The 27,658-nt window shown below is 31.5% G+C and overlaps 4 protein-coding genes across 5 annotated transcripts; 1 reads left to right on the top strand and 3 right to left on the bottom strand.

Moving 5' to 3' along the window:
• The first annotated feature begins 41 nt into the window (after positions 1–41).
• On the top strand, positions 42–19,125 carry LOC123268254 (angiotensin-converting enzyme-like). 2 transcript variants are annotated; one of them, XM_044733195.1, is made up of 11 exons: positions 42–211; positions 2,393–2,589; positions 4,580–4,696; positions 4,787–4,920; positions 11,795–11,992; positions 14,220–14,562; positions 14,934–15,252; positions 15,340–15,564; positions 16,769–17,549; positions 17,818–17,993; positions 19,091–19,125. In XM_044733195.1, exons 5-11 carry the CDS (start codon positions 11,982–11,984, stop codon positions 19,114–19,116), a joined length of 1,881 nt encoding a protein of 626 aa, XP_044589130.1. In that variant the 5' UTR covers positions 42–211; positions 2,393–2,589; positions 4,580–4,696; positions 4,787–4,920; positions 11,795–11,981; the 3' UTR covers positions 19,117–19,125. The 2 variants fall into 2 exon arrangements, with proteins under 2 accessions (XP_044589130.1, XP_044589120.1); XM_044733185.1 differs by lacking the exons at positions 42–211; positions 2,393–2,589 and adding an exon at positions 3,202–3,336.
• LOC123268272 (actin, clone 205-like) lies at positions 766–3,261 on the bottom strand. The gene is made up of 3 exons (XM_044733220.1): positions 3,125–3,261; positions 2,084–2,234; positions 766–2,009 (listed from the first exon to the last, which is right to left on the bottom strand). Exons 2-3 carry the CDS (start codon positions 2,207–2,209, stop codon positions 1,005–1,007), a joined length of 1,131 nt encoding a protein of 376 aa, XP_044589155.1. The 5' UTR covers positions 2,210–2,234; positions 3,125–3,261; the 3' UTR covers positions 766–1,004.
• LOC123268280 (actin, muscle-like) lies at positions 6,166–8,753 on the bottom strand. The gene is made up of 3 exons (XM_044733233.1): positions 8,626–8,753; positions 8,036–8,181; positions 6,166–7,961 (listed from the first exon to the last, which is right to left on the bottom strand). Exons 2-3 carry the CDS (start codon positions 8,159–8,161, stop codon positions 6,957–6,959), a joined length of 1,131 nt encoding a protein of 376 aa, XP_044589168.1. The 5' UTR covers positions 8,162–8,181; positions 8,626–8,753; the 3' UTR covers positions 6,166–6,956.
• Positions 19,114–27,314, bottom strand: LOC123275234 (replication factor C subunit 1-like). Its single transcript, XM_044743208.1, is given in 6 exon segments — positions 19,114–19,530; positions 19,606–19,870; positions 20,361–20,753; positions 22,644–23,392; positions 23,394–24,776; positions 27,306–27,314. Coding segments are annotated over 6 exon segments (2,913 nt in total). The 3' UTR covers positions 19,114–19,416.
• Positions 27,315–27,658: the final 344 nt, after the last annotated feature.

The following is a 27,658-nucleotide window of genomic DNA, read 5'->3' as shown; positions in this document are numbered from 1 at the left end:
ATTTAGTGTTCGATTAAATTGATTTTTTTAATAAATTAAAAAGAAAAAAAATGGACAAAGATAATAAGTTAAGGGACGTGTTGGTGTCGACTCACTGGAATTCCCTTGGTGGGCTGAGATCTTATCCACATCTGGAAAGTTTTGCTGGTGAAGATGAAGAACCGGGACACCCCACGAAGAAGTACGAGGAGAATAACGAGCCAAGCACATGGTAAATGCCAGTAGCACTGTGTGACCCTTAAAAACTCTCTCCAAACCCCATGTACACGATAATGCCTAACCGGACAAAAAATTCTCTGTTACAAATAATTTTTAAGTTACTTTTTAAAGCTTGCAACAAAACTCACCGGCTGGATGAGTTAGATTGTGGGTTTATTTTTTATTATTTTTAATTGATCATTATCATTCATTAATTTGCTTGTTTTGAAGTAATTTAAGGAATCAAACTTTTGGTTTTAATGTTTCATTTAAATATAAATTAAAGCTTATGTAATTGTAATGTATAATTGTTAAAAAAAGGAATTATGTAACCAAAAGTTTGATTCCTGTGTGAATAATAAAATATTTTTGTAGGAAGTTATTGAGCAGACGGATTGCAATGATTAATGCCAGGCAGTTGCGGCTCTGTTGAATAAAACTCGATTGTTGAATCGCTGAAATAAAAATAAGTATGCATTGAGGAACTTAATTAAATTTAATTAGCTTAGAATTAGAATTAGATGGTTGTGTGTAGGGATATCCGAAATGAATGTGAATTGACGGCTGTAAAATAAGACAGTATTTATTGCATAAGATGTTGACTTATGTATATACAAAAGATGATATTTGTGCTCGAATGACAACTATTGCCACGAAACTAGCTTCATACCTGAGAAACAAGTAATGTAGCGTCGTACGTGGTATATATGTGACCAAGCGGTTTACGATAAACACGTTGCTTATTTTGAAAATGTAATCGAAGTAATGGTTTAATTTTAATAATAAAAATTTCTGAATTAAACATCTTAGAAGCACTTGCGGTGAACAATTCCGGGACCGGATTCGTCGTACTCCTGCTTGGAGATCCACATCTGTTGGAAGGTGGACAGAGAGGCGAGGATGGAACCTCCGATCCATACGGAGTATTTCCTCTCAGGGGGTGCGATGATCTTGATCTTGATGGTTGATGGGGCGAGGGCGGTGATTTCTTTCTGCATACGGTCAGCAATACCTGGGTACATGGTGGTACCTCCGGAGAGGACGTTGTTGGCGTACAAGTCTTTACGGATGTCGACGTCACACTTCATGATGGAGTTGTAGACGGTCTCGTGAATTCCGCAAGATTCCATACCCAAGAAGGACGGCTGGAAGAGGGCCTCGGGACAACGGAACCTCTCGTTACCGATGGTGATAACTTGACCGTCGGGAAGCTCGTAGCTCTTCTCGAGGGAGGTGGAGGCCGCTGCGGTGGCCATTTCCTGCTCAAAGTCCAGGGCGACGTAGCAGAGCTTCTCCTTGATGTCACGAACGATTTCTCGCTCGGCGGTGGTGGTGAAGGAGTATCCTCTCTCGGTGAGGATCTTCATGAGGTAGTCGGTCAAGTCGCGACCAGCCAAGTCCAAACGGAGGATGGCATGGGGAAGAGCGTAACCTTCGTAGATTGGTACTGTGTGAGAGACACCATCACCAGAGTCCAACACAATACCGGTGGTACGACCAGAAGCGTACAGAGAAAGCACAGCCTGGATGGCGACGTACATGGCTGGGCTGTTGAAGGTTTCAAACATGATCTGGGTCATCTTTTCACGGTTGGCCTTTGGGTTGAGTGGAGCCTCAGTGAGAAGAACTGGGTGTTCTTCCGGGGCGACACGGAGTTCATTGTAGAAAGTGTGATGCCAGATCTTCTCCATGTCATCCCAGTTGGTGATGATACCGTGCTCGATCGGGTATTTCAAGGTGAGGATACCTCTCTTGCTCTGGGCTTCATCACCGACGTACGAGTCTTTTTGACCCATACCCACCATCACACCCTAGTAATCAAACAAAAGTTTCTTTTAGTCCAAGCTCGGCTGTGTAAATTAAAAAATAGTAAATTATAAATTACCTGATGTCTTGGGCGACCAACAATGCTGGGGAAGACAGCTCGTGGAGCATCGTCTCCAGCGAAACCGGCCTTGCACATACCGGATCCATTGTCCACAACCAACGCTGCTACTTCGTCGTCACACATTTTGATGCTTTGGTGTATTCAAATTCTGGCAAAAAACAAAGAACCTAAATTAGTCTCTAGCTCATCATGTTCATATATAATGCATTTAATATATCGGTGTTAGACGAAGATAATAAATTTCACAACCCCGAGTTGTCATAGAATAATAATTAATTGAAATAAATTTCGTGTCATTTGTTACAGATGAACCGAAGAATTGACCCAGTTGCCTATAAACCGTAAGCTGCCGATGGCAAGGAGTGCCCGCAACGCGTGCAATCCTATTTTTGGTGAGCGTGATCTATGTTTAGCCGAAGCGCGGACGCTCCCTATAAGTTCAAGCAGCGGAGATTATGAACCCCTCCGACACCGCTGAGCCGAGCAACCACCAACCTCGCTCGGTACTCTCTATATGCTATCATCACTGACTTCTCTACATGCTTCTAACAGTTTAGTTATAACGACTCGCGTGCCAAAATTATGCTTCTGCAAAACGATCAAGAGATTCCCAATTCGGCCAAAGACCCTCCGCCCAACTCTATATCTCGCCTGACTCAACTTTAGCTTTTTCCGCTATTAGTCATAACTCGTCACACCATTTTAACCTCCGTTTCCAACTTCCTCTTTATTTTTATTCTACTTCCAACTATTTATTTACTCTCCGAACTTCTACGAACTAGAACCATCAGCTCCACCCAACTCCGCGAATTCTTCAGATTTTTTTTCACTTGCTCACTACAAAGACGCCTGCCAAATCTATTTCAAATTACTCACATCAAACGCGCTGCTAATTTTCTTTCCTCCGATTCTTTCCAAAACTCAATTAATCAATTTCATTGAATTAAAAAAAAAAATTTAATTTTTTTTTTATAAATCAAAAAACGAACGCGTGAAAATATAATTTTATAATCGGAAAAATTTTCCAGGAATACGTACCGTACACAGAACAGAGTGTGGTGGCGTCTGTGGTGAAGAGCGTCGCGACGTCGAATATATGCTCTCGTCCAGCCGCCCCCGCATTTCCGTACATCAAAATTCACCCGACAGGCACGAAAAAGGCGTGTATCACGATGCGCCGCGATGCTCTCCGAACTAGGCGACCCCATCCTCCTGGATTATCCAACTTTATTTTTCATCATACACCCGAAGTACGCAATGCTTTCTCTATAGAGCTTTTCTTCTTTACCTAAATTCTACATCGACACTCAATCCAATGAACGTCTATTTTTAATTATCATTATCCCGAATCCAGTTCCATGGCTCACATTTTTTAACATCGTTGCACCATCTTGCTCTATTTTTTTTAAAGCTCTGATCTAAAGTAGCCGAAAAAATATTTATAGTTAATAATTGCTTCAAAGATTATAAATTTTTTTATTTTTTTATGACATTAAAGTTAGTTGTAACGTGACAAATTTATAATTTTATTAAACAATTAAATTAATTCTAAAAAATTATTTTTAAAAAATTGCATTTTTTATTTTTTTTAATTTCTACATGTCAATTTTTTTTGCCATAATTTAATTGTTAAAAAAAGTTCTGAAAATTATTAAATATCTGCTAAATTAATTTTCATTCTTTTTTTACCACACAGTAAAAAATTTTGCGTCATTACATCAAAAAATTTTGTGTTATAAAATTTTATGTTAAATATTTAACACTTTTTTGTGTTGATTTAACAGAATAAATGTTAAATTTACACATAAAAGTGTTAATTATTTAACACAAAAATTTTTAACACTAAGTTTTTTGACGCAATGACGCAAAATTTTTTACTGTGCAACTTAATTATTTTTGCTGCTTATAATTCTCAATTTTATGATACTCAATATAGTCATTACTCGAAAAATGATCTATTTTTAAATTTTAATAAGTTTGAAAAAAATTATACAAGAAAATTAATATTAAAATATTAATAAGTACATGAAAAGTAATTGATGATTAAAAATAGAACAAGATAAAAAAATTTGACATTTTTTATTTTTTTAAATTAATAAGTTTATTTAATCAATTAAATAAATTAAATTAATAAATTTAGTAAATTTTTAATATTTGATTTTAATTATTGAAAATTTAAAATAATTATCAATAATAAAAATGTTATTGTATTTATAGATTAATTTTTGATTAAGAATTTTGTAAAAATTAAAATTTCAAAGGATAATTTTAGTTGCAAAAATTACACAAAAAGAACCTAAATAACCACATATAAAAATTTTAATACTTAAAAACTCAAAATTAATAAAATTACTGTCTTTTTAAGAATCAGTAAATATTACTATCAATTATTATTATTCTGCTTAAAATTGCACGAAGTATCAAAGAGTGTTTTACGATTGGAAAATTTAAAAAAAATTCTATAAACTTTAACATTAAAAAAATTCTTTACAGCATATAAAATAATTCAAATGAATTATTTTATCATATACCTCTAAATCAATCATCGCCGATGTTCCAACATCCTATACAACTCAAATCAGTTATGAAGAAACTCAATTATGAAACAAGGTGAGTTACTAATTAAAGATTTGTTTAAATTTTCATTGCCAAATAATTGCGCAACGCTAATCTTCAGGGAATTTTTATTGTCCTTTTTAGGTAGCGGCGCCGGCAATTTCAGTTTCAGAAACACAAACTGTCAACAATAGATAAAATCAAGTCCTTGAAAAAAATAAAAATAATTTTTAGATAATAATTTAGTAAACAAAAACTACTTGTCAACATTTATAGATGTGAGTACTTGTCATATTTTTAATAATATTTATTAAATTGAGAAACTTCTGATAATTTTTTGAATTTTATTAACAAGAAAATTTCATTTAAAAAATTTTATTTTTAGAAACTTTAAAAAATTATAAATGCAATTTTTTGAACCTAGTTTATTTAAAAAAAAAAAAAAATTGTCAAGTGTTTTCTAAATTCTGTCATTATTTTTCTGTAAAATTTTTCAAAAAAAAAAAAAACATTTTTTTGTCAACAATTAATAAAAACATAAATAATAAATAAGTCAAAAATTTGTCATAAATTTTTATTTATTTTCACAGTGTAAATTTTTTAAAGCTGCGTCTATTTAAATTCTGTCTAAAAATAAATAGATCGATCAAATAAAAAAAAAAAAAATTGTAAATTAAAATATATACATTTCGCATCTTGAAGAGGTAACAACACAGCGTGATATATGTAAACAACGGCGCAAGGTCGGACAGGTAGGCAGACGTCACAACAGAGTAGTAATTTTAACTTGATGGCTCGTTTTATTTTATTGAAACAGTACAGAGCCGCGTACTGTCAGTTGATCTCGCCATACCGAGTCATACTCGGTGCTCTACCAAGTTTATCCAACATCCAACGAATTGCAATGTTACTCATACGATTAATATAGTTTCAATTGCTTTCATGAAATTTATGTAATACTCATAATTTTACTATTAAAATTAATATTTATTTCTTCAAAAATTGTTACATTAAATAAGAGATCTTTATTAATAATTAAGTAAAAAATATAAATAAATTTGTATTGGTTAATTTTAAAAATTTCGAATGAAAAAAAAAAATGAAATATTTTTGTATGACCTAGTTGTAAGTATTAATAGATTGTTTTCGTAATCAATGAATAGTTTTAATAAAAAAGGAACGTGCAGAGTAGAGAAGAAAAATAAATAGAAGTACGGGACGACGATTTCCAAAAATAAAAACGAGAAGACCAACGAGGAGGAGACTTTTAAGTATAATTTTAAGCGATGTAGAATAAAAATAGTTAAAGTAGGAGGAGGAAAAAAAAAATCACGGTGATTTATATAATTTAGATTTATATTTTGGCTGGCGAATAAATTGACATTATATAATAATATAATAATGATAATAATTATAATAATAATATAATGTATAGTATTTACAAAATAAATAATAGTATTTTATTGTAGACATACATAAATATAATAGTAATATTAATATTAATATAATAATAATATTATAAGTAGTATTATAAGAGATTTAATAGTTGTACAGAGTGATGGTTAATTCATTATTTTAAGATATAGATTCTTAGAGATATAATTTTTGGTCGAGTATTGTATTCCAAGATCAGACGAAGAACAGGTGGAAGTGTCTTGCGTTACAGATAAGAAGCGCCGCGGTACCAAAAGTCGGGGAGAGACGATGCGCCTTTGGAATTTCTTGATAGGTTTTTTAAAAGTCGCGGGGTGGACCCAGGTGAGCCGTTTCGTGATAGTTGTTGGGTCGACGAAATATGTCCCGGATTCCTGGGTGACTGGAGCGACTGAAGAGGACGTCCTGGAGGTGGATGATAAGAGCAAGAGATACAAGGGTGCAACGTCGGGAGGTGGAGGTGAGCGGACTAGACTGTGGTACTGCGCTGTGACGGAAAACGCAGGCTTCTGTTCGCCGTCCTCGATTTGACTAGGTGTCCGTGTACTCGCCCTTCAAATACTAAGTGTTGTGGAGGTCGTTCGGGCCCAATGCTCGCTGTGGCGCGCGGAGCATGAAACGCATGAGAACGAGACGCGGACACAAGGTTGAAGGTAAGGATAATTGGAGAGATGTTGGAGGAAGGTGATTGCTGGCAATACGATGACTCAGGATGGTGAGATGATATCTTTATGATTGTACGTGGGCTGACGAGTGGATCGTTGACATTGGACGAGGTCTATTGTGATTACAATGCCATCGGACGGTAGTACTTTGGTTTGTAGATTGTTATTGTCCGTGAGCCCGATGGACTGTTGAGATGGTATGGAGATTAAACATCTTAGAAGCACTTGCGGTGGACGATTCCGGGACCGGATTCGTCGTATTCTTGCTTGGAGATCCACATCTGTTGGAAGGTGGACAGAGAGGCGAGGATGGAACCTCCGATCCATACGGAGTATTTCCTCTCAGGGGGTGCGATGATCTTGATCTTGATGGTTGATGGGGCGAGGGCGGTGATTTCTTTCTGCATACGGTCAGCAATACCTGGGTACATGGTGGTACCTCCGGAGAGGACGTTGTTGGCGTACAAGTCTTTACGGATGTCGACGTCACACTTCATGATGGAGTTGTAGACGGTCTCGTGGATTCCGCAAGATTCCATACCCAAGAAGGACGGCTGGAAGAGGGCCTCGGGACAACGGAACCTCTCGTTACCGATGGTGATGACTTGACCGTCGGGAAGCTCGTAGCTCTTCTCGAGGGAGGTGGAGGCCGCTGCGGTGGCCATTTCCTGCTCAAAGTCCAGGGCGACGTAGCAGAGTTTCTCCTTGATGTCACGAACGATTTCTCGCTCGGCGGTGGTGGTGAAGGAGTATCCTCTCTCGGTGAGGATCTTCATGAGGTAGTCGGTCAAGTCGCGACCAGCCAAGTCCAAACGGAGGATGGCATGGGGAAGAGCGTAACCTTCGTAGATTGGTACTGTGTGAGAGACACCATCACCAGAGTCCAACACAATACCGGTGGTACGACCAGAAGCGTACAGAGAAAGCACAGCCTGGATGGCGACGTACATGGCTGGGCTGTTGAAGGTTTCAAACATGATCTGGGTCATCTTTTCACGGTTGGCCTTTGGGTTGAGTGGAGCCTCAGTGAGAAGAACTGGGTGTTCTTCCGGGGCGACACGGAGTTCATTGTAGAAAGTGTGATGCCAGATCTTCTCCATGTCATCCCAGTTGGTGATGATACCGTGCTCGATCGGGTATTTCAAGGTGAGGATACCTCTCTTGCTCTGGGCTTCATCACCGACGTACGAGTCTTTTTGACCCATACCCACCATCACACCCTAGTAATCAAACAAAAGTTTCTTTTAGTCCAAGCTCGGCTGTGTAAAATATAAAATAGTAAATTATAAATTACCTGATGTCTTGGGCGACCAACAATGCTGGGGAAGACAGCTCGTGGAGCATCGTCTCCGGCGAAACCGGCCTTGCACATACCGGATCCATTGTCCACAACCAAAGCCGCTACATCATCGTCACACATCTTGAAGCTTGTTTATTTATCTGCAATTAAAAAATTACCAATTAGTTTTCTTCTTTCATCCAAAATTTGTTCTATCCTATCAAATTACAATCCCAAACTCTATTTAATCTTTAAAAATTATCTAATCCAACTATTTGTTTTCTTTATCTAATTTTATAAAAAAAAAGTGACTTTTACTCAAAAAAATCCACAATTATAATCAATAAGTAAATTTACTTCACAAAATTATTTTTTTAATTCACTTAATTCAATTTCCACAGCACATTAATAGTAAAAAGCTCCACCACTAAAACTTTACAATTCCCATCACCTTTTTTAAAAATTTCTTTAAAAAATCAAATAATTATTTTCTCAACTAACTCGAATAAAATTTGAAAATAAAATAATAATACATGAATTAATATAAAAATGATTAAAAGATTCTAGTAGCAAAAGTACTTAGAAGAAAAACGAGCAGTACTAACCGTAGAAAGAGGGTAAGAAGTGAACAAACTCGCGTCTGAGATGCGGATGAGCTCTGGAAGCTCTGACACTCGCAGATATATCGTAGGTGGGTCTCGTGCCGCCGTTACCGAAGATGGGCACGACGAGTCTCCAGGGGTGGCCAACAATCTGCCCACGCAGCTTCTGCCCACGCCCAGTAGCGCAAAAAGCTCGAAAATATTACATTTGTATAAGTAGTGCATTCGTAGTGACGGTAAGTTGTTGTTACTTTTCTCAGTCCGTCTTTGGACGGCCCTGCCGCTGTCTTCAGTCTCTTCATCTTCTCCTCCTCTATCTTTTACCATCATATCTATTTTGTTGATTGAAAGTTATGCACATCCCACCCTCATTTCTCGTTTAGTTTTAAGTTATAATTAGCCCGAAAATAAGTTTACATTTTCTACACTTTATTCTTTCATTATTTTATTTCCGACTGTTCCTATTTCTTCTTAACATTCCTCTATAAAATTATAATAATTATTACTATTATAACACTACCCCATGTAAAATTAAAATAAAAATTCTAAATAGTCAATTACTTAAATTTAAAGTTGCTTATTTATAATCTCACCTCGCTTATTTATTTATCAATCTTATATTTAAACAAACATAATCATGACCAAATAAGTCGAGGGTCTGGATTTATTTTGTCTTGAAGAAGATATTTCTGCCACGGCCGCTGAAGATTAAACATCTGCGTTATTCTAAAAGTTATGATACGTTCTACGTGGATAGAATGTAGATCAGAACTTCTTCTAATAAATAACGATCTCAATTTTTATTGATTGTTAATAATCTTATCTATTGGAATAGAAAAAAAATTGAAAAAAAAATAAATATTATCTATTTTTTTCAAATTAATAAAAGACTAGCAACTTTGCAGTCACTATGTGACTTGTGAACTATAAATAAATAAAATTTTTGCTTTATTAAATAATGACTTTCGTTAAATTGCACTGTATTTTCTTAACTATTGACGTTTTTTAAGATATAAGCTCATCTCGATGTTACACTCATCAAGAGCTTTCATTTGAGTACCCACATTCATTTTTATATATTTTTCATTTATACATATATATAAATATATGAAAAATTGATGTGGGTACTCGAATGAAAAGTTTCGATGAGTATAATGTCGGAGTGAGCTTATATCTTTAAAAATATTATTAGATGATAAAATAGCCAAGTCAGTTCTTAATTATTGACATTTTTTAAGATATAAGCTCATCCCGTTGTTACACACATCAAGAGCTTTCATTTGAGTACCCACATGCATTTTGATATATTTTTCATATTTACATATATATATAATACATATAAATATATGAAAAATTGATGTGGGTACTCAAATGAAAGCTCTTGACGAGTGTAACATCGAGATGAGCTTATATCTTTAAAAATATCATTAGTTGACAAGATAGCAAAGTCAGTTCTTAATTATTGACATTTTTTAAGATATAAGCTCATCCCGATGTTACACTCATCAACAGCTTTCATTTAAGTACCTACATGCATTTTGATATATTTTTCATATTTAAATATATGTAATATATAAAAATATATGAAAAATTGATGTGGGGACTCAAATGAAAGGTCTCGATGAGTGTAATGTCGGGGTGAGCTTATATCTTTAAAAATGTCAATAGTTGACAAGATAGCAAAGTCAGTTCTTAATTATTGACATTTTTTAAGATATAAGCTCATCCCGATGTTACACTCATCAAGAGCTTTCATTTGAGTACCCACATGCATTTTGTTATATTTTTCATATATTTATATATATAAATATATAAAATATATGAAAAATTGATGTGGGTACTCAAATGAAAGGTATCAATAAGTGTAACATCGAGATGAGCTTATATCTTCAAAAATATCATTGATTGACAAGATAGCAAAGTCAGTTCTTAATTATTGACATTTTTTAAGATATAAGCTCATCCCGATGTTACACTCATCAAGAGCTTTCATTTAAGTACCTACATGCATTTTGATATATTTTTCATATTTACATGTATGTAATATATAAAAATTTATGAAAAATTGATGTGGGTACTCAAATGAAAGGTCTCGATGAGTGTAATGTCAGGGTGAGCTTATATCTTTAAAAATGTCAATAATTCACAAGATACAAGGTTATTTCTTATTTATGTATCTAGATATAAGCATTTTCGAATGCAGCCTAAATATCATAATAAATTGACTATTGGTGAGAATTATATGGAACCTTGAAAAGGCACAAATTCAAGTCAAGACCTTTGCAATGACACTAAATTTCACTAACAAAACCGATTTAATCATGTGATTATTTTGGACATAAAATTTTTCTTATTCTATTAATAATATAGATGAGTCGGAACTTTGCTCTCAGATATTACATCGCCGTATCGATGTATTTTTTATTCAACATAAAAATAAAGTTATATATTTATTCATACACACGTTTGAACAAAACCGGTTTATAAAAAATTATATTTGGAATTCTAACCGGTTCGTTAACTTAATACATTTAAGGTTCAATAGTCGCATATTCTTTTATAGTTTTGTTTTTTTATATTTTATTACGCTTCAATTTATTTGAATAATCTAATTTATAAAAAAAAAATCTCACTTCTGAAATATATTTTTGTTTTCGATTTTAATTTGTTATTGTAAAAATCACTCAATAAAATAGATTCTTTTTTTCGACGAAAAAAACATCTTAAACGATCAATATGATAAAAATTAATTACTTTTAATTTTTAATTGAGACTTAGAAATTAATCTTGTAGAAGAAAATAATTTTATATATTGAAAAAAAAATAATTTTTTAAATTGAAAAAAATAATTTTTTATATTGAAAAAAAAAATAATTTTTTAAATGGAAAAATACAATCTTTTTATCTTTATAGTCAAGGTAAAAATATATGACCAAATTCTATGATTGAAAATAATAAATAAACCTCAATAGCAATTAAATATTTTGATTATCATCTAAGTTTAGTTAATAAATAAGTATAAAAATAAAATAATAATAATAATAATAATAATAATATTAAAAAAAAAATTTCAATTAAAAATGACGAGCGATAAAAAAAGTGACTTCACAGAGTAGTTTATTGACACATAAATAAATCCCATAAAAGTAATAAGGTAACAATTATTTTCTAGTTTGTCACCATTTGCATGGTTCAACGGAGCTGATAATAATTACGAAGGCTACCTGGTGGGGTAAGAAGTGGGGGATCCAACACCACAGTCCTGATGAAGTTATAAGACCGGCTTAACAAGAGGAAACCCCAGTCCAGCTGGACAGCTTCAACCTCAACTTTGTATATCCACATTGACCGCAACAGCAATGTTACTCGTGTAAGTACACTATAAATAATAATCTCCGGATAAATTACTCATTATTATCCGCAAAGAGGAAATTCGTTCACCAGAATAGCAATCATTTTGCTGAAAAAATTTTTTCGCATGATAACATTCAATACAATAAAATACAATACAATTAATTGCTAGTTTCAATTCACAACACGAATTACAAGTGTCCCCGGAACTCGGAAGGTCACTGCTATGCATACAATATAAATTATCTATATTATTGAGAGAATAAGAAAAATTTTGAGTCCAAAATAGTCATATGATAAAATCGGTTTTTTTAGTGAAATTTAGTGTCATTACAAAGGTCTTGAATTGAATTTGTGTCTTTTCAAGGTATTATATCATTCTCACCGATATTCAATTTATTATGATAAGTATTTAGGCTGCATTCGAAATTACTCTATCTTTAGATACATAATTAAGAAATGACTGTATCTTGTAAACTATTGACATTTTTAAAGAGATAAGCTCATCCCGATGTTACACTCATCGAGACCTTTCATTTGAGTACCCACATCAATTTTTCATATATTCCATATATTTATATATATGAATATATGAAAAATATATCAAAATGCATGTGGGTATTCAAATTAAAGCTCTTGATGAGTGTAACATCGGGATGAGCTTATATCTTAAAAAATGATAATAATTAAGAACTTACCTTGTATCTTGTAAACCATTGACATTTTTAAAGAAATAAGCTCATCCCGATGTTACACTCATCGAGACCTTTCATTTGAGTACCCACATCAATTTTTCATATATTCCATATATATTATATATATGAATATATCAAAATTCATGTGGGTACTCAAATGAAAGCTCTCGATGAGTGTAACATCGGGATGAGCTTATATCTTAAAAATTGTCACTAATTAAGAGATGACCTTGTATCTTGTGAAATATTGACATTTTTAAAGATATAAGCTCACCCTGACATTACACTCATCGAGACCTTTCATTTGAGTACCCACATCAATTTTTCATATATTTTTATATATTATATATATGGAAATATGAAAAATATATCATAATGCATGTGGGTAATCAAATGAAAGCTCTCGATGAGTGTAACATCGGGATGAGCTTATATCTTTTAAAATGTCAATAATTAAAAAATTACCTTGTATCTTGTGAACTATTGATATTTCTAAAGAAATAAGCTCATCCCGATGTTACACTCATCGAGACCTTTCATTTGAGTACCCTCATCAATTTTTCATATATTTTTATATATTATATATTTGTAAATATGAAAAATATATCAAAATGCATGTGGGTAATCAAATGACAGCTCTCGATGAGTGTAACATCGGGATGAGCTTATATCTTCTAAAATGTCAATAATTAAAAAATTACCTTGTATCTTGTGAACTATTGATTTTTCTAAAGAAATAAGCTCATCCCGATGTTACACTCATCGAGACCTTTTGTTTGAGTACCCTCATCAATTTTTCATATATTTTTATATATTATATATTTGTAAATATGAAAAATATATCAAAATTCATGTGGGTAATCAAATAAAAGCTCTCGATGAGTGTAACATCAGGATGAGCTTATATCTTAAAAAATGTCAATAATTAAGAAATGACCTTGTATCTTGTGAAATATTGACATTTTTAAAGATATAAGCTCACCCTGACATTACACTCATCGAGACCTTTCATTTGAGTACCCAAATCAATTTTTCATATATTTTATATATTTTTATGTAATTGACTCTCGATAACTCGAGCTTCAAAAGAAGTGATAAAAAACTTCGAGTTAACGAGTTTTCGACTTAAAAAGATGTTGCAAAATTTGCAAGTAGACCAAAAAAATTAAGAAAACACTTGATTTGCAAGAAAATAACTTAGATAGAAAATATATAATACAAACAAGAATATAAGAAGCATTGAACATTCCTATAGGAATTTAGATTTGATTGTTATAAGATTAGATACTTTGGAGAAAAACGTCTTTATATTTTACTAACTTCTTATACGACTTATAGAGTTTGACTTAAAATTCGAGTTATCGAATATAAATATCCCTTCAAGAATATCAATATTTAAGAAAGTACAGTGCAATTTAACAAAAGTCATCATTTAATAATGCAAAATTATATTTATTTATAGTTCACAAGTTACATAGTGATTGCAAGGTTGCTAGTATTTATTTAACTTATTTTACCTATCAATTAAATCTAAAACTCGCATTTTTTCAGGTACCGCTTGTTAGCGGCCTTGGCAATAACTTCAGTTTGTTATTGCGAGTCTCCAGCAGATGATCCCGCACTCATAGCACGTGCTCAGGAGCTCTTGTACAAAATAAACAAAGAGTACGGCGAGTGGAGTTACAAAGTATCAGTTGCGGCGTGGAATTACGCATCGAATATCACAGATCACAATTTAGCCGTTCAGTTGAATGTATCCGCTCAAGTCGCTGATTATGTCAGGGAAGTTTATAAAGAAGTCAACGCCTTTCCTTGGAGAAATATCTCGGACTTTAATATTAAGAGACAGTTTGCCGAATTGGCGACTCCGGGGTCTGCCGCTTTGTCTCCTGAAGTAAGTTAAAGGATTTTTTTTATACACTGAGAAAAAATTGACAAACTTAGCGCTCATTTTAGAATTATTTAATTTTTTTTAACAAAAAAAAATTGTTAAAAATATATTTTTAAAAAATTGCATTTTTAGTTTTTAATTTTTATGTCAATTTTTTTTTGCCATAATTTATTTGTCAAAAAAATTCTTAAAATTTTCATAGAAAAAAAAATTGTATTTTTTATTTTTTAAAAATTTTTTTTTTTATGAATAATTTATTTATTAAAAAAATTCTTAAAATTATCACAGAAAAAAAATAATTTTTTTTTGTCATTGTAATTGTATAGTTGTAATTAAGTTAAAATTATTTGGATCTAAAGAAGAAATTGTTCCAGAAATACAGGCAGTATGATGAAGTAGTAAACAAAATGCAGAGTACTTACTCAACAGCAAAAGTATGTCAGTATAAAAATCAAAGTAATTGCAATCTGGCGCTAGAGCCAGAGCTCACTGAAATATTGATCCGCAGTCGGGATCCAGAAGAGTTGAAATATGTTTGGCATGCTTGGAGGAACGCGTCGGGAAGAAATGTCAAACAAGATTTTATTAAGTATGTTGAATTGAGCAATGAAATTGCTAGGTTGAATAATTATACTGACATGGCGGCGTTTTGGATGAAAGAGTACGAAGCTGATGATTTTCCTCAGCAAATTGGTAAGTTTGTAGGATTAAATTATTATATTATATGTCTTCTTAGATGATTATTGTGACCGCTAATTGTGATTGAAATTGAATTTACAGAGGCGATATGGCAACAAATAAAACCGCTGTACCTTGAACTACATGCGTATGTTCGCGGTCAACTTCGTCGGAAGTACGGAGAGAATGTTGTGTCTAAGGATGGTCCTATTCCAGCACATTTACTTGGAAATATGTGGGCTCAGACCTGGAATAATATTGCTGAGTTTACTACGCCTTATCCGGGGAAGAAATTACCTGATGTTACTGATGCTATGGTTGAACAAGGTGAGATTATTATTTTTAAGTTTTTATTCTAAGGATTAGTTTTTTGATTTTTAATGAAATTTTTTAATTAATTATAAGTTCAATTTCTATAGCGATGTCAATAATTGAGTTGGGAATTGAATTTATAGATAATTCAATATTATTATTATTATTTTATCAGTTTCTACAATTATTGTTTACTTTGTAAATTATAGGATGATAATAATCATAACTAGCAACCTTGCAGTCACTATGTGACTGCAATGAATTGAGAACTGTAAATAAATAAAATTTTGCTTTGTTGAATAATGACTTTTGTTAAATTGCACTGTACTTTCTGAACTATTGACGTTTTTAAAGATATAAGCTCATCCCGATGTTACACTCATCAAAAGCTTTCATTTGAGTACCCACATGAATTTTTATATATTTTTCATATATATATATATATATATATATATATATATATATATATATATATATATAATATATAATATATATATGAAAAATTGATGTGGGGATTCAAATGAAAGGTCTTGGTGGGTGTAACATTGGGATGAGCTTACATTTTTAAAAATCTCAATTATTCACCAGATGCAAGGTCAATTCTTAATTATTGACATTTTTTAAGATATAAGCTCATCCCGATGTTACACTCATCGAGAGCTTTCATTTGAGTACCCACATGCATTTTGATATATTTTTCATATTTACATATATATAATATATAAAATATATGAAAAATTGATGTGGGTACTCAAATGAAAGGTCTCGATGAGTGTAATATCGAGATGAGCTTATATCATCAAAAATGTCATTAATTGACAAGATATAAAAATCAGTTCTTAATTATTGGCATTTTTTAAGATATAAGCTCATCCTGATGTTACACTCATCAAGAGCTTTCATTTGAGTACCCACATGCATTTTGATATATTTTTCATATATTTATATATATAATATATATATAAATATATAAAATATATAAAAAATCAATGTGGGTACTCAAATGAAAGGTCTCGATGAGTGTAACATCAGGATGAGCTTATATCTTTAAAAATGTCAATAGTTCACAAGATACAAGGACATTTCTTAATTATGTATCTAGAGATAGAGCATATGACTATTCTGAACACAAAATTTTTCTTATTCTTTTAATAATATAGCTAATAATAATAATAATAATAATAATAATAAATAAAAAATTTTTATTAAAATTTTTCAGGCTACAATGCAACAAAAATATTCCGGGTAGCTGAAGATTTCTTCACATCACTAAACTTAAGCCCAATGCCAGATACATTTTGGCAAAATTCAATTCTAGAAAAACCCGAAGGCGTAGAATTAATTTGTCACGCAAGTGCTTGGGACTTTTACGACGGCAAGGACTTTAGAATAAAGCAGTGTACACGTATCAACATGGAAGACCTTCGTACAGCTCACCACGAAATGGGACACATTCAGTACGACTTGCAGTACAAAAACCAACCCACAGTTTTCAAAGAGGGAGCAAATCCAGGATTTCATGAGGCAGTGGGTGATACAATAGCACTAAGTGCGTCAACTCCCGAGCATCTCCAAGAGATTGGGTTGCTGGCTGATGCTTCTACAGACAAAGAAGCTGTCCTGAACCACTTGTACCTGAATAGTTTGGACAAAGTAGTCTTCTTGCCATTCGCCTACATGATGGACAAATGGCGCTGGGGTGTCTTCCAGTCGAAAATAACTCCAGATAATTACAACTGCGAGTGGTGGGCACTTGCTGAAGAGTTCCAAGGAATTGTTCCTCCGGTAAAACGCACTGAAGATGACTTTGATCCAGGCGCGAAGTACCACATTGTCGCGAGTGTTGAGTACATTCGGTACTTTGTCAGCTTTGTAGTCCAGTTCCAGTTTCACAGGTCACTTTGCATTGAAGCTGGAGAGTACGATCCGCAAAATCCACAAACTAAAGCTTTGAGCGAGTGTAATATTTATGGAAGCAAAGAAGCTGGAAAATTATTCAAGTACTGTCTTATTTTTATTTTTATTTGATACTAGTCTGTAATTAAAATTGATAAAAATTATTTAATTATTTAGTTGATTAAAATTAGTAAATAAAAATTTTTATTATTTGGCTGAATTTTAGATTATTTTTATATGAAAAATATTTATTAATAATTACATAATTCAGTTAAACAAAAAAATAATATTTTATTTTTATCAATTATTTTATTTTATTTAAAATAAATATTTTGATATAGAAGCAATTAATAAATAAACATTATTTTTTAGGTCCATGTTGGAGTTGGGATCTTCAAGACCGTGGCCAGATGCGATGGAAAAAATAACTGGACAAAGAAAAATGGATGCAAGTGGTCTTCTTGAATATTTCAAACCACTAATGGATTGGCTTAAAGCAACAAATGCTAAAAATAATGAGATTATTGGCTGGAAGAATTTCGAAAAAAGTAAGATTTAAAAATTAAATCAAACTAGCAATTTTGCAGTCACTATGTGACTGCCGTGACTTGTGAGCTATAAATAAATAAAATTTTGGTTTATTAAATAATGAATTTTGTTAAATTGCACTGTACTTTTTTAATTATTGGCGTTTCTAAAGATATAAGCTCATCTTGATGTTACCCTCATCAAGAGCTTTCATTTGAGTACCCACATGCATTTTGATATATTTTTCATATATACATATATATATAATATATAAATATATGAAAAATTGATGTGGGTACTCAAATGAAAGGTCTCGATGAATGTAATGTCGAGATGATTTTATATCTTCAAAAATATCATTAGTTCACAAGATACAAGGTCATTGCTTAATTATTGACATTTTTCAAGATATAAGCTCATCCCGATGTTACCCTCATCAAGAGCTTTCATTTGAGTACCCACATGCATTTTGATATATTTTTCATATTTACATATATCTAATATATATAAATATATGAAAAATTGATGTGGGTACTCAAATGAAAGGTCTTGATGAGTGTAACATCAGGATGAGCTTATATCTTTAAAAATGTCAATAGTTCACAAAATACAAGGTCATTTCTTAATTATTGACATTTTTAAAGATATAAGCTCATCCCGATGTTACCCTCATCAAGAGCTTTCATTTGAGTACCCACATGCATTTTGATATATTTTCCATATTTACATATATCTAATATATATAAATATATGAAAAATTGATGTGGGTACTCAAATGAAAGGTCTTGATGAGTGTAACATCAGGATGAGCTTATATCTTTAAATATGTCAATAGTTCACAAGATACAAGGTCATTACTTAATTATGTATCTAGAGATAGAGTATTTTCGAATGCAGCCTAGATACTAATCATAATAAATTGACTATCGATGAGAATGATATGAAACCTTGAAAAGGCACAAATTCAAGTCAAGACCTTTGCAATGACACTAAATTCCACAAAAAAAAAAACCGATTTTATTATATGACTATTCTAGAGACAAAATTTTGCTTATTCTCTTAATAATATAGATTAAAATTAATAATTTAATAATAAATAATTATATTTTTTTTTCAGCTTGTGAGAAGAAACAAGAGACATGATTTTTAAAAGAAAATAATTGCGTTATTTAATACCGACAAATACTTCATTACATTCCAGTAAAATGGAAAAATATTACCTTTACATTACTTAATTAACACATAAGTTGATCTTGCGATTGACTTGAGATTCAATATTTAAAGTTCATTCGGAAAAAATTTTTTTAATTCTGTATAAATAAATCAGCGTTGTTATGTATCATTAAAATAATATTATAATACTATTGAAAAAAGAAACTATTATCAGCTTTATTAAATTTTTGATAATTTCATTTTAATTGAGCAGTGCCATAATTAAAAATTTTATTTTCCACGACCTCGGCCGCGTCTGCTCGCCGGTTTATCCGCCGAAGCTTTTGAGGTAGTTTTTTTAGTGGTACTTTTTGCCGGTTCTTTAATTGGAGCAGCTTTTTTCGCCTAAAATAAATTTATAAAAAAAATAATTAATTTTTTTTTCAATTAAATGTTTTTTTTTTTCTTTTCAATTATTACCTTGACCATGCGATCTGCTTCTAAACTATCATCGTCATTATCAGAGTCAGAAATAGTTTCTTCCCCAGCTTCCATATATCCCGAATCCTCAGAAGTTAAATCACCACCGCCTTTTTTCTTACTCGCCGTAGCAGCAAACGGTGTCAAGGTTGAATTTTTATTATAAGAACGCGTGAATGCCGCTCTTACTTTAGAATCGATCACTTGGAAAGGATCACGCTGACCTGGCCATAAAGAAACTTCAACTATTCCGTCTAAATCTTCCCTATAGATCAAAAATTGATAACATTAATTTTTTAATAAAAATTAATGTTTTAATAAAAATTAATTTTTTTTTAAAAATTAATTTTTTAATAAAAATTAATTTTTTTTTTTTTTTAATTAATTCTTATATAATTCTTTACAGAAATATTATTCAGCAATTAATTAATTGGATACATTAGCTTACATTAATTGAAATTAATTAATTTCCAATTAATTACTTGCTATGTATTTTTTTTGTACGTAAGTTTAAAACCTCAAAGTGCAGTAAAAGAATTAATTAATAATAATTAAGAAAAAAATTAACTTGAATGAAGAAAAAATTTTTTTGAACCAAAAAAATAATTTTAAAAAGTTTAATTCTCTTGAATTAAGTCAAATTTATTTAATTTTTTAGTTAAAGAATTTTTTTACTCTAATAAAAAAAAAATTAACGTTTATTTATTTAGTTCAAGTAAATTGTTTTTTCTGTTTTTCTGTACAAAAAAAAATACCTGAGTAAATGGTAATGATTCATGACATCAACAGCAGAATCAACACCTTCAGTGCCATTGAGCGCCAGCGGCCGAGTAATTTTATCTCTCAATGCGTTGAGGTAATCAATATTAATCGCTTCTTTACTGGCGCCAGTAACCAGTCGCGTGTGAACTGTAATTTCTTGCAATATTCTATCAAATTTATTGCGCTTGGAATTACGTCCAAGCCAGCTGGGAAAATTTATTTGCGCACCAATGTGCCCGGACATCAGCGAGCCAGGAATTACAGACGAGTAGCAAGCTTGAGCTGGTAATAAAGACCAAGCGTTTTTTTCACGGATCGCTCGTTCTACTAGATCTCCCATTGACAAGCTGTCAGCTGATTTTGCAACTCTTTCCAATATTTGATCTCTGTAATAAAAAATTAATTATTTCTCATATTTGAGAGATCTCTTAACCTTCTCAAATTTGTGATTTCTTAATTATTGACATTTTATAAGATATAAGCTCATCCTGATGTGACGCTCATCAAGACCTTTCATTTGAATACACACACGATTTTTTTCATATATTTTATATATATGATATTTCACATATTTGTGAAATATATAAAATATATCAAAAATTCATGTGGCTATTCAAATGAAAGGTCTCGATGTGCGTAACGTAACGTCAGAATGAGCTTATATCGTTAAAAAATATCATCAATAGACGAAACACAAAGTCATTTCTTAGTTATTGATATTTTTCAAAATATAAAGTTTATCTTGATGTAAATTCATCAAGACCTTTCATTTGAATACACACACGATTTTTTTCATATATTTTATATATATGATATTTCACATATTTGTGAAATATATAAAATATATCAAAAATTCATGTGGCTATTCAAATGAAAGGTCTTAATAAGTGTAACTCCGGAATGAGCTTATATCGTTAAAAATGTCATCAGTAGACAAAATACAACGTCATTCCTTAATTATTAACATTTTTTAAGATATAAGCTCATCTTGATGATACGCCCATCGAGATCTTTGATTTGAGTACGCACACGATTTTTTCATATATTTTATATATATGATATTTCTCATATTTATGAAATATATAAAATATATAAAAAATTCATGTGGGTATTCAAATAAAAGGTCGTAATAAGTGTAACTCCGGAATGAGCTTATATCGTTAAAAATATCATCAGTAGACAAAATACAACGTCATTTCTTCATTATTGACATTTGTTAAGATATAAGCTTATCTTGATGTTACACTCATCGAGACTTTTCATTTGAATACCCACATCAATTTTTCCATATATTTTATATATATGATATTTCTTATATTTATGAAATATATAAAATATATAAAAAATTCATGTGGGTATTCAAATGAAAAGTCTTAAGAGCGGTTTATAGTTGATTTTCAAACGTGTTTTTCTCATGTATGTGATAAAGTTTCGAAAAAAAACACTTCGCTCTTCGATAGATAATTTAATTATCTATCGAAGAGCAAAGCGCTTTTTTGGAAAATTTTCATTTATTTATGCATTTATTTAAGATTCCATTTGTTGTACAAGTATGACAGAGATACTTTCGTTTGTCCAATAGAGGGCGAGAGAGAGGAAAAATGTAAACCCTTCTTAATAAGTGTAACTCCGGAATGAGCTTATATCGTTAAAAATGTCATCAGTAGACAAAATACAACGTCATTCCTTAATTAATAACATTTTTTAATATATAAGCTCATCTCGATGTTACGCTCATCGAGACCTTTCATTTGAGTATGCACACGATTTTTTCATATATTTTATATATATGATATTTCTCATATTTATGAAATATATAAAATATATAAAAAATTCATGTGGGTATTCAAATGAAAGGTCGTAATAAGTGTAACTCCGGAATGAGCTTATATCGTTAAAAATATCATCAGTAGACAAAATACAACGTCATTTCTTCATTATTGACATTTTTTAAGATATAAGCTTATCTTGATGTTACGCTCATCGAGACCTTTCATTTGAGTATGCACACGATTTTTTTCATATATTTTATATATATATGATATTTCTCATATTTGTAAAATATATAAAATATATAAAAAATTCATGTGGGTATTCAAATGAAAGGTCTCGATGAGCATAACATCAGGATGAGCTTATATCGTTAAAAACATCTTCCGTACACAAAATACAACGTAATTTCTTAATTATTCCCATTTAAAATATCGACAATAAACATGTTGGCAAAAACACCTCGATTTTCTAGTTATATAAATAATTTATCCACAAAAACTTACTTGGGAACTTTAGGCACGACCGATAAATAATTCTCCTGCACAAAAAGCCCAGCAATATTATAATCATGAAAGAACAAGTCACTCTTATCATGAATGCTCATATTCTTATGTTCCTCAGCACTGAAAACTTTGCGAACAACATCCCAGGGTCCAAGTTTAAGATCTTTATTAATATCACCGGAAATCCTTCCCTCCTTTTTCTCCACAGGTTCACCCTTGAGCATCGCTAGATGATTAATAACCTGTCTTATATCAAAATTTGTCGACTGTATCAACCGATCCAAATTCTCCGTAGAGATCGAAATATTTTCCTTGCAACACAGCGACTTCATAGCGCCCCTAATTTGCTCTAGTCTAGGCTTCTGGAACCTCAGATCAAAAGTATAATTCGCTAAAGTCCTCATCTTGGGATGATTCCGATCATTGCAAATACAAATAATCGGAACATCAGCAGCTTTGATAAGATTAATCAGCTCTTGAAGACCTCCACGGTCTTCATTGCCCGCCATACCATCAACCTCATCCATCAGCAACACATGCTTCCTAGAAGTCTTGTCTTCTTTGTTACTCGAGAAGTAACCTTTGACACTCGTATTAGACAACAAGGTCGAGACTTCTTCTTTCAGCAGACGCTTACTTCTCGTATCTGACGCGTTAAATTCAACCAAGTCGTAGCCGAGTTCATTGCAGACCACCTGGGCAGTGGTAGTCTTTCCAATTCCCGGAGCTCCGGACAACAAAGCAGCTTTTATAAAAAGCTCCATCGTCGTTTTTTGCCCACGGAGAAGGCTTAGGTGGCTTAACCTTGCCGTTTTGATTTTTGTGCCAGTTAAGAATCCACGCTTGTAATTTTCTGGCGCAACTTTTATCAGTATGCTGGCCAATTATTTGCTTCATCATTTTGGGACGGTATTTTTCTACCAAAGCTTCTATGTGATTATTACCAAAAAATTCTTGTTTTGATGTTGAAGCTTTTTCCGAACTTGCAATAAATGTTGAAGATTTTTCCGAACTTGGAACAAATGTTGAAGCTTTTTCTGAACTTGCAACAAATTTTGAAGCTTCTTTGGATGAAATTGGAGCTTTAAAAATATTTTCATCTTTAATATTAACACTCTTCATTTCAACATCTTCAATTTTATTAGGTTTGACCTCAGAAGAAATTTTTTTAGGAGGTGAAGGTTTGAGTTCATCATCTGTAGACTTATTAAAGCTACTATTCTTCTTGCTGCGACTAGGAATCACAGCGGAGGACTTACCAGCTGGCCTGGAGCGGATCATCTCCAATAATTCATCTTCAGAAATTTTTTTAACGTGCAAAGAGTCCGCCTTGGCCATCTTAGACTCTCCAGCAGCGTCTCCGACCACGAGATAATTAGTTTTCTTGGACAAGTTTCCAACCACACGACCTCCGTACTGTTTTATCAACTCATCGACTTCCTCGCGCTCCAAAGACTCCAGGACTCCAGTCACCACGAAACTCAAACCAGCCAAGCAGTTTTCGGCTCCCTTGGGAATTTCTTTGGAGCCGGGGTTCCTCGCGCCGCCTCTGTGGAGGTACTGCTGATAAGCAACCGCGTGCTGTTTTTTCTTAGCGATGTTTTCTTCGTACACATCATCAGCGTCGTTCTTTTGTTTCTTCTTTTTGTCAACTTCGACTTCCAATTTTGAATGGCTGGAATTTTTATCCTTGACTTTAGACTTTTCTTTTTCTGTTTTAACATCTTCGCTGAGCTTTATTTTTTTAGGCGAGGTTTCATTGTCGCTATCACTAGGTTTGCGTTTTCCGCTAAGCTGATCCAGTTTCTTTTCCTTGTCCTTAGTCTTATCTTTATTCTGGAATATCGTTTCGATTTCTGTCGTGTCCAACTGGCTCAAGGTTGCTTCGAACTCCTTGTCGTCGTGAAAACTCGCCTCGGTTTCTTTTAATTTTTTGGGAATCGGCGCGGGGGCGTTTTTACGTTTGACTGGTTCTTTGCTGAATATACTGTCAAGAGTCACGGGCTTAAGCTCTTTTTCTTTCTCTTTAACCTTGTCCTTCCCCTTCGTGGAAGGACTCTTGGAGACGGGTTTTTTTGTCACCGTATCCTCGTCGTCTGAGTCTGATATAATATGGTTCGAAGTTTTTTTTGTCTACGAGAAAAATGATTCATAAAATTTTATTATAACTAATCAATTATGATTAAAAAAATTATTTTTAAAAATTCACTTATGATTTTTGATAATTTTTAAATAATTCAATTTAATGACACTGAAGCTAGTAACAATTGACAATTTTTTAATTTTCTTTATTAATTAAACTTTATAAATTAAAAGAAAGAAAAATAGTTTTTAAAAATTGCACGGATAATTTTTTTAATTTTCTACATGTAAAATTTTTTCTTTTAATTTTATTTAAAAAACAATCTTTCAATAAAACAAACTAGCAACCTTGCAGTCACTATGAGACTTGTGAGCTATAAATAAATAAAATTTTGCTTTATTAAATAATGACTTTTTAAATTGCACTGTACTTTCTTAAATATTGACGATTTTAAAGATATAAGCTCATCCCGATGTTACACACATCAAGAGCTTTCATTTGAGTACCCACATGCATTTTCATATATTTTTCATATATTCATATACATAAATATATAAAATATATGAAAAATTAATGTGGGTACTCAAATGAAAGGTATCGATGAGAGTAATGTCGAAATGAGCTTATATCTTCAAAAATATCATTAGTTGACAAGATAGCTAAGTCAGTTCTTAATTATTGAGATTTTTTAAGATATAAGCTCATCCCGATGTAACACTCATCAAGAGCTATCATTTGAGTACCCACATGCATTTTGATATATTTTTCATATATTCATATTTATAATATATATAAATATATGAAAAATTGATGTGGGTACTCAAATAAAAGATCTCAATGAGTGTAATATCGGGATTAGTTTATATCTTTAAAAATGGTAATAGTTCACAATATATAAAGCTATTTTTTAATTATTGTAATTTTTTAAGATATAAGCTCATCCCGATGTTACACTCATCAAGAGCTATCATTTGAGTACCCACATTTATTTTGTTATATTTTTCATATATTTATATATATAAATATATGAAAAATTGATGTGGGTACTCAAATGAAAGGTCTTGATGAGTGTAACATCGAGATGAGCTTATATCTTTAAAAATATCATTAGTTGATAAGATAGCAAAGTCAGTTCTTAATTATTGACATTTTTAAAGATATAAGCTCATCCCGATGTTACACTCATCAAGAGCTTTCATTTGAGTACCCACATGCATTTTCATATATTTTTCATATATTCATATACATAAATATATAAAATATGTGAAAAATTAATGTGGGTACTCAAATGAAAGGTATCAATAAGTGTAACATCGAGATGAGCTTATATCTTTAAAAAATACCATTAGTTGACAAGATAGCAAAGTCAGTTCTTAATTATTGACATTTTTAAAATATAAGCTCATCCTGATGTTACACTCATCAGAGCTATCATTTGAGTACCCACATGCATTTTGTTATATTTTTCATATATTTATATATATAAATATATAAAATATATGAAAAATTGATGTGGGTACTCAAATGAAAGGTCTTGATGAGGGTAACATCGAGATGAGCTTATATCTTTAAAAATATCATTAGTTGACAAGATAGCAATGTCAGTTCTTAATTATTGACATTTTTAAATATATAAGCTCATCCCGATGTTACACTTATCAAGAGCTTTCATTTGAGTACCCACATGCACTTTGATATATTTTTATATATAAATATATAAAATATATGAAAAATTGATGTGGGTACTCAAATGAAAGGTCATGATGAGTGTAACGTCGAGATGAGCTTATATCTTTAAACATGTCAATAGTTCACAAGATATAAGGTCATTTCTTAATTATGTATCTAGAGATAGAGAATTATCGAATGCAGCCGAAATACTTATAATAATAAATTGACTATCGGTTAGAATGATATAAAAAGTTGAAAAAAAACAAATTCAAATCAAGACCTTTGCAATGACATTAAATTTCACTATAAAAACCGATTTTATCATATGACTAAATTTTATCTTGGACACAAAAATTTTTCTTATTCTCTTAATAATATAGATTAATTAATTTAAAGTCAGCTAATTTAATTTTCATGATTTTAAACATTTTTCTTACTATAATTTATTTATTAAAACAATTCTATAAATTATTAGATTTCTCTTAATTTAAGTTTCATTTTAATTTATCATTTTTATATAATAATTTAATTTGTTAAAAAATCTTAAAATTGTCAGCAGTTAGTTTAGGATCATAAAAATATGATATAATAAATTAAATAAAAAAATATTTACTTTTTAGCTTTATTTTTCTTTGGACTTGCATGAGAATCTTCCCTCATCAGATGACAACGGTTTTTTGTTAATCTTTGGACGGCTTTTGCTGCCGGTGCATTTTGCTTTGTCCTTTAGGAAATGAAAAATACGACCGAATGTCCTTAGAATAAAAACACACTGCAACAATTACACTTTTGATAATAAAATTTTCAAGTACATTATCATGAATTTATACTAGCTACTTAAGTATATTATGAATTATAACTGCTAGATAACCTAAAAAAAATTGTTGTGATATTATTGAGATACTTACACGCGACATTATTGATGATTTTATGTGTTTGTATTTAAATTTAACTCGCAATTAAGTAAATTAATTTTATTGTTTAAAATTTAATTTATAAAACAAAGTTATTTTATCCAGAAAAATATTATAACAACTCCGAAAATCATAATAAAATTTCAGAAGCGCATTTCTCAACCGCATCACTACATTTCGCGCACTTTTTACACACTGAAAGTAGCTGCTGACAGTCTCAATGAGAATAAATTAAATATTGTTGAAAATAATCACGTGAAAAATAATAAATAATAGTTTAAAAAACTAAAAACACGCTTTTTATAGAAACCAAACTAAAAATAGAAAATTAAATTTAAATTAAGAAT

The sequence above is a fragment of the Cotesia glomerata genome, linkage group LG1 (genome assembly GCF_020080835.1).
Source record: "Cotesia glomerata isolate CgM1 linkage group LG1, MPM_Cglom_v2.3, whole genome shotgun sequence".
NCBI classification, from domain to species: domain Eukaryota; kingdom Metazoa; phylum Arthropoda; class Insecta; order Hymenoptera; family Braconidae; genus Cotesia; species Cotesia glomerata.
This window is presented reverse-complemented; position numbering and strand designations above follow the sequence as displayed.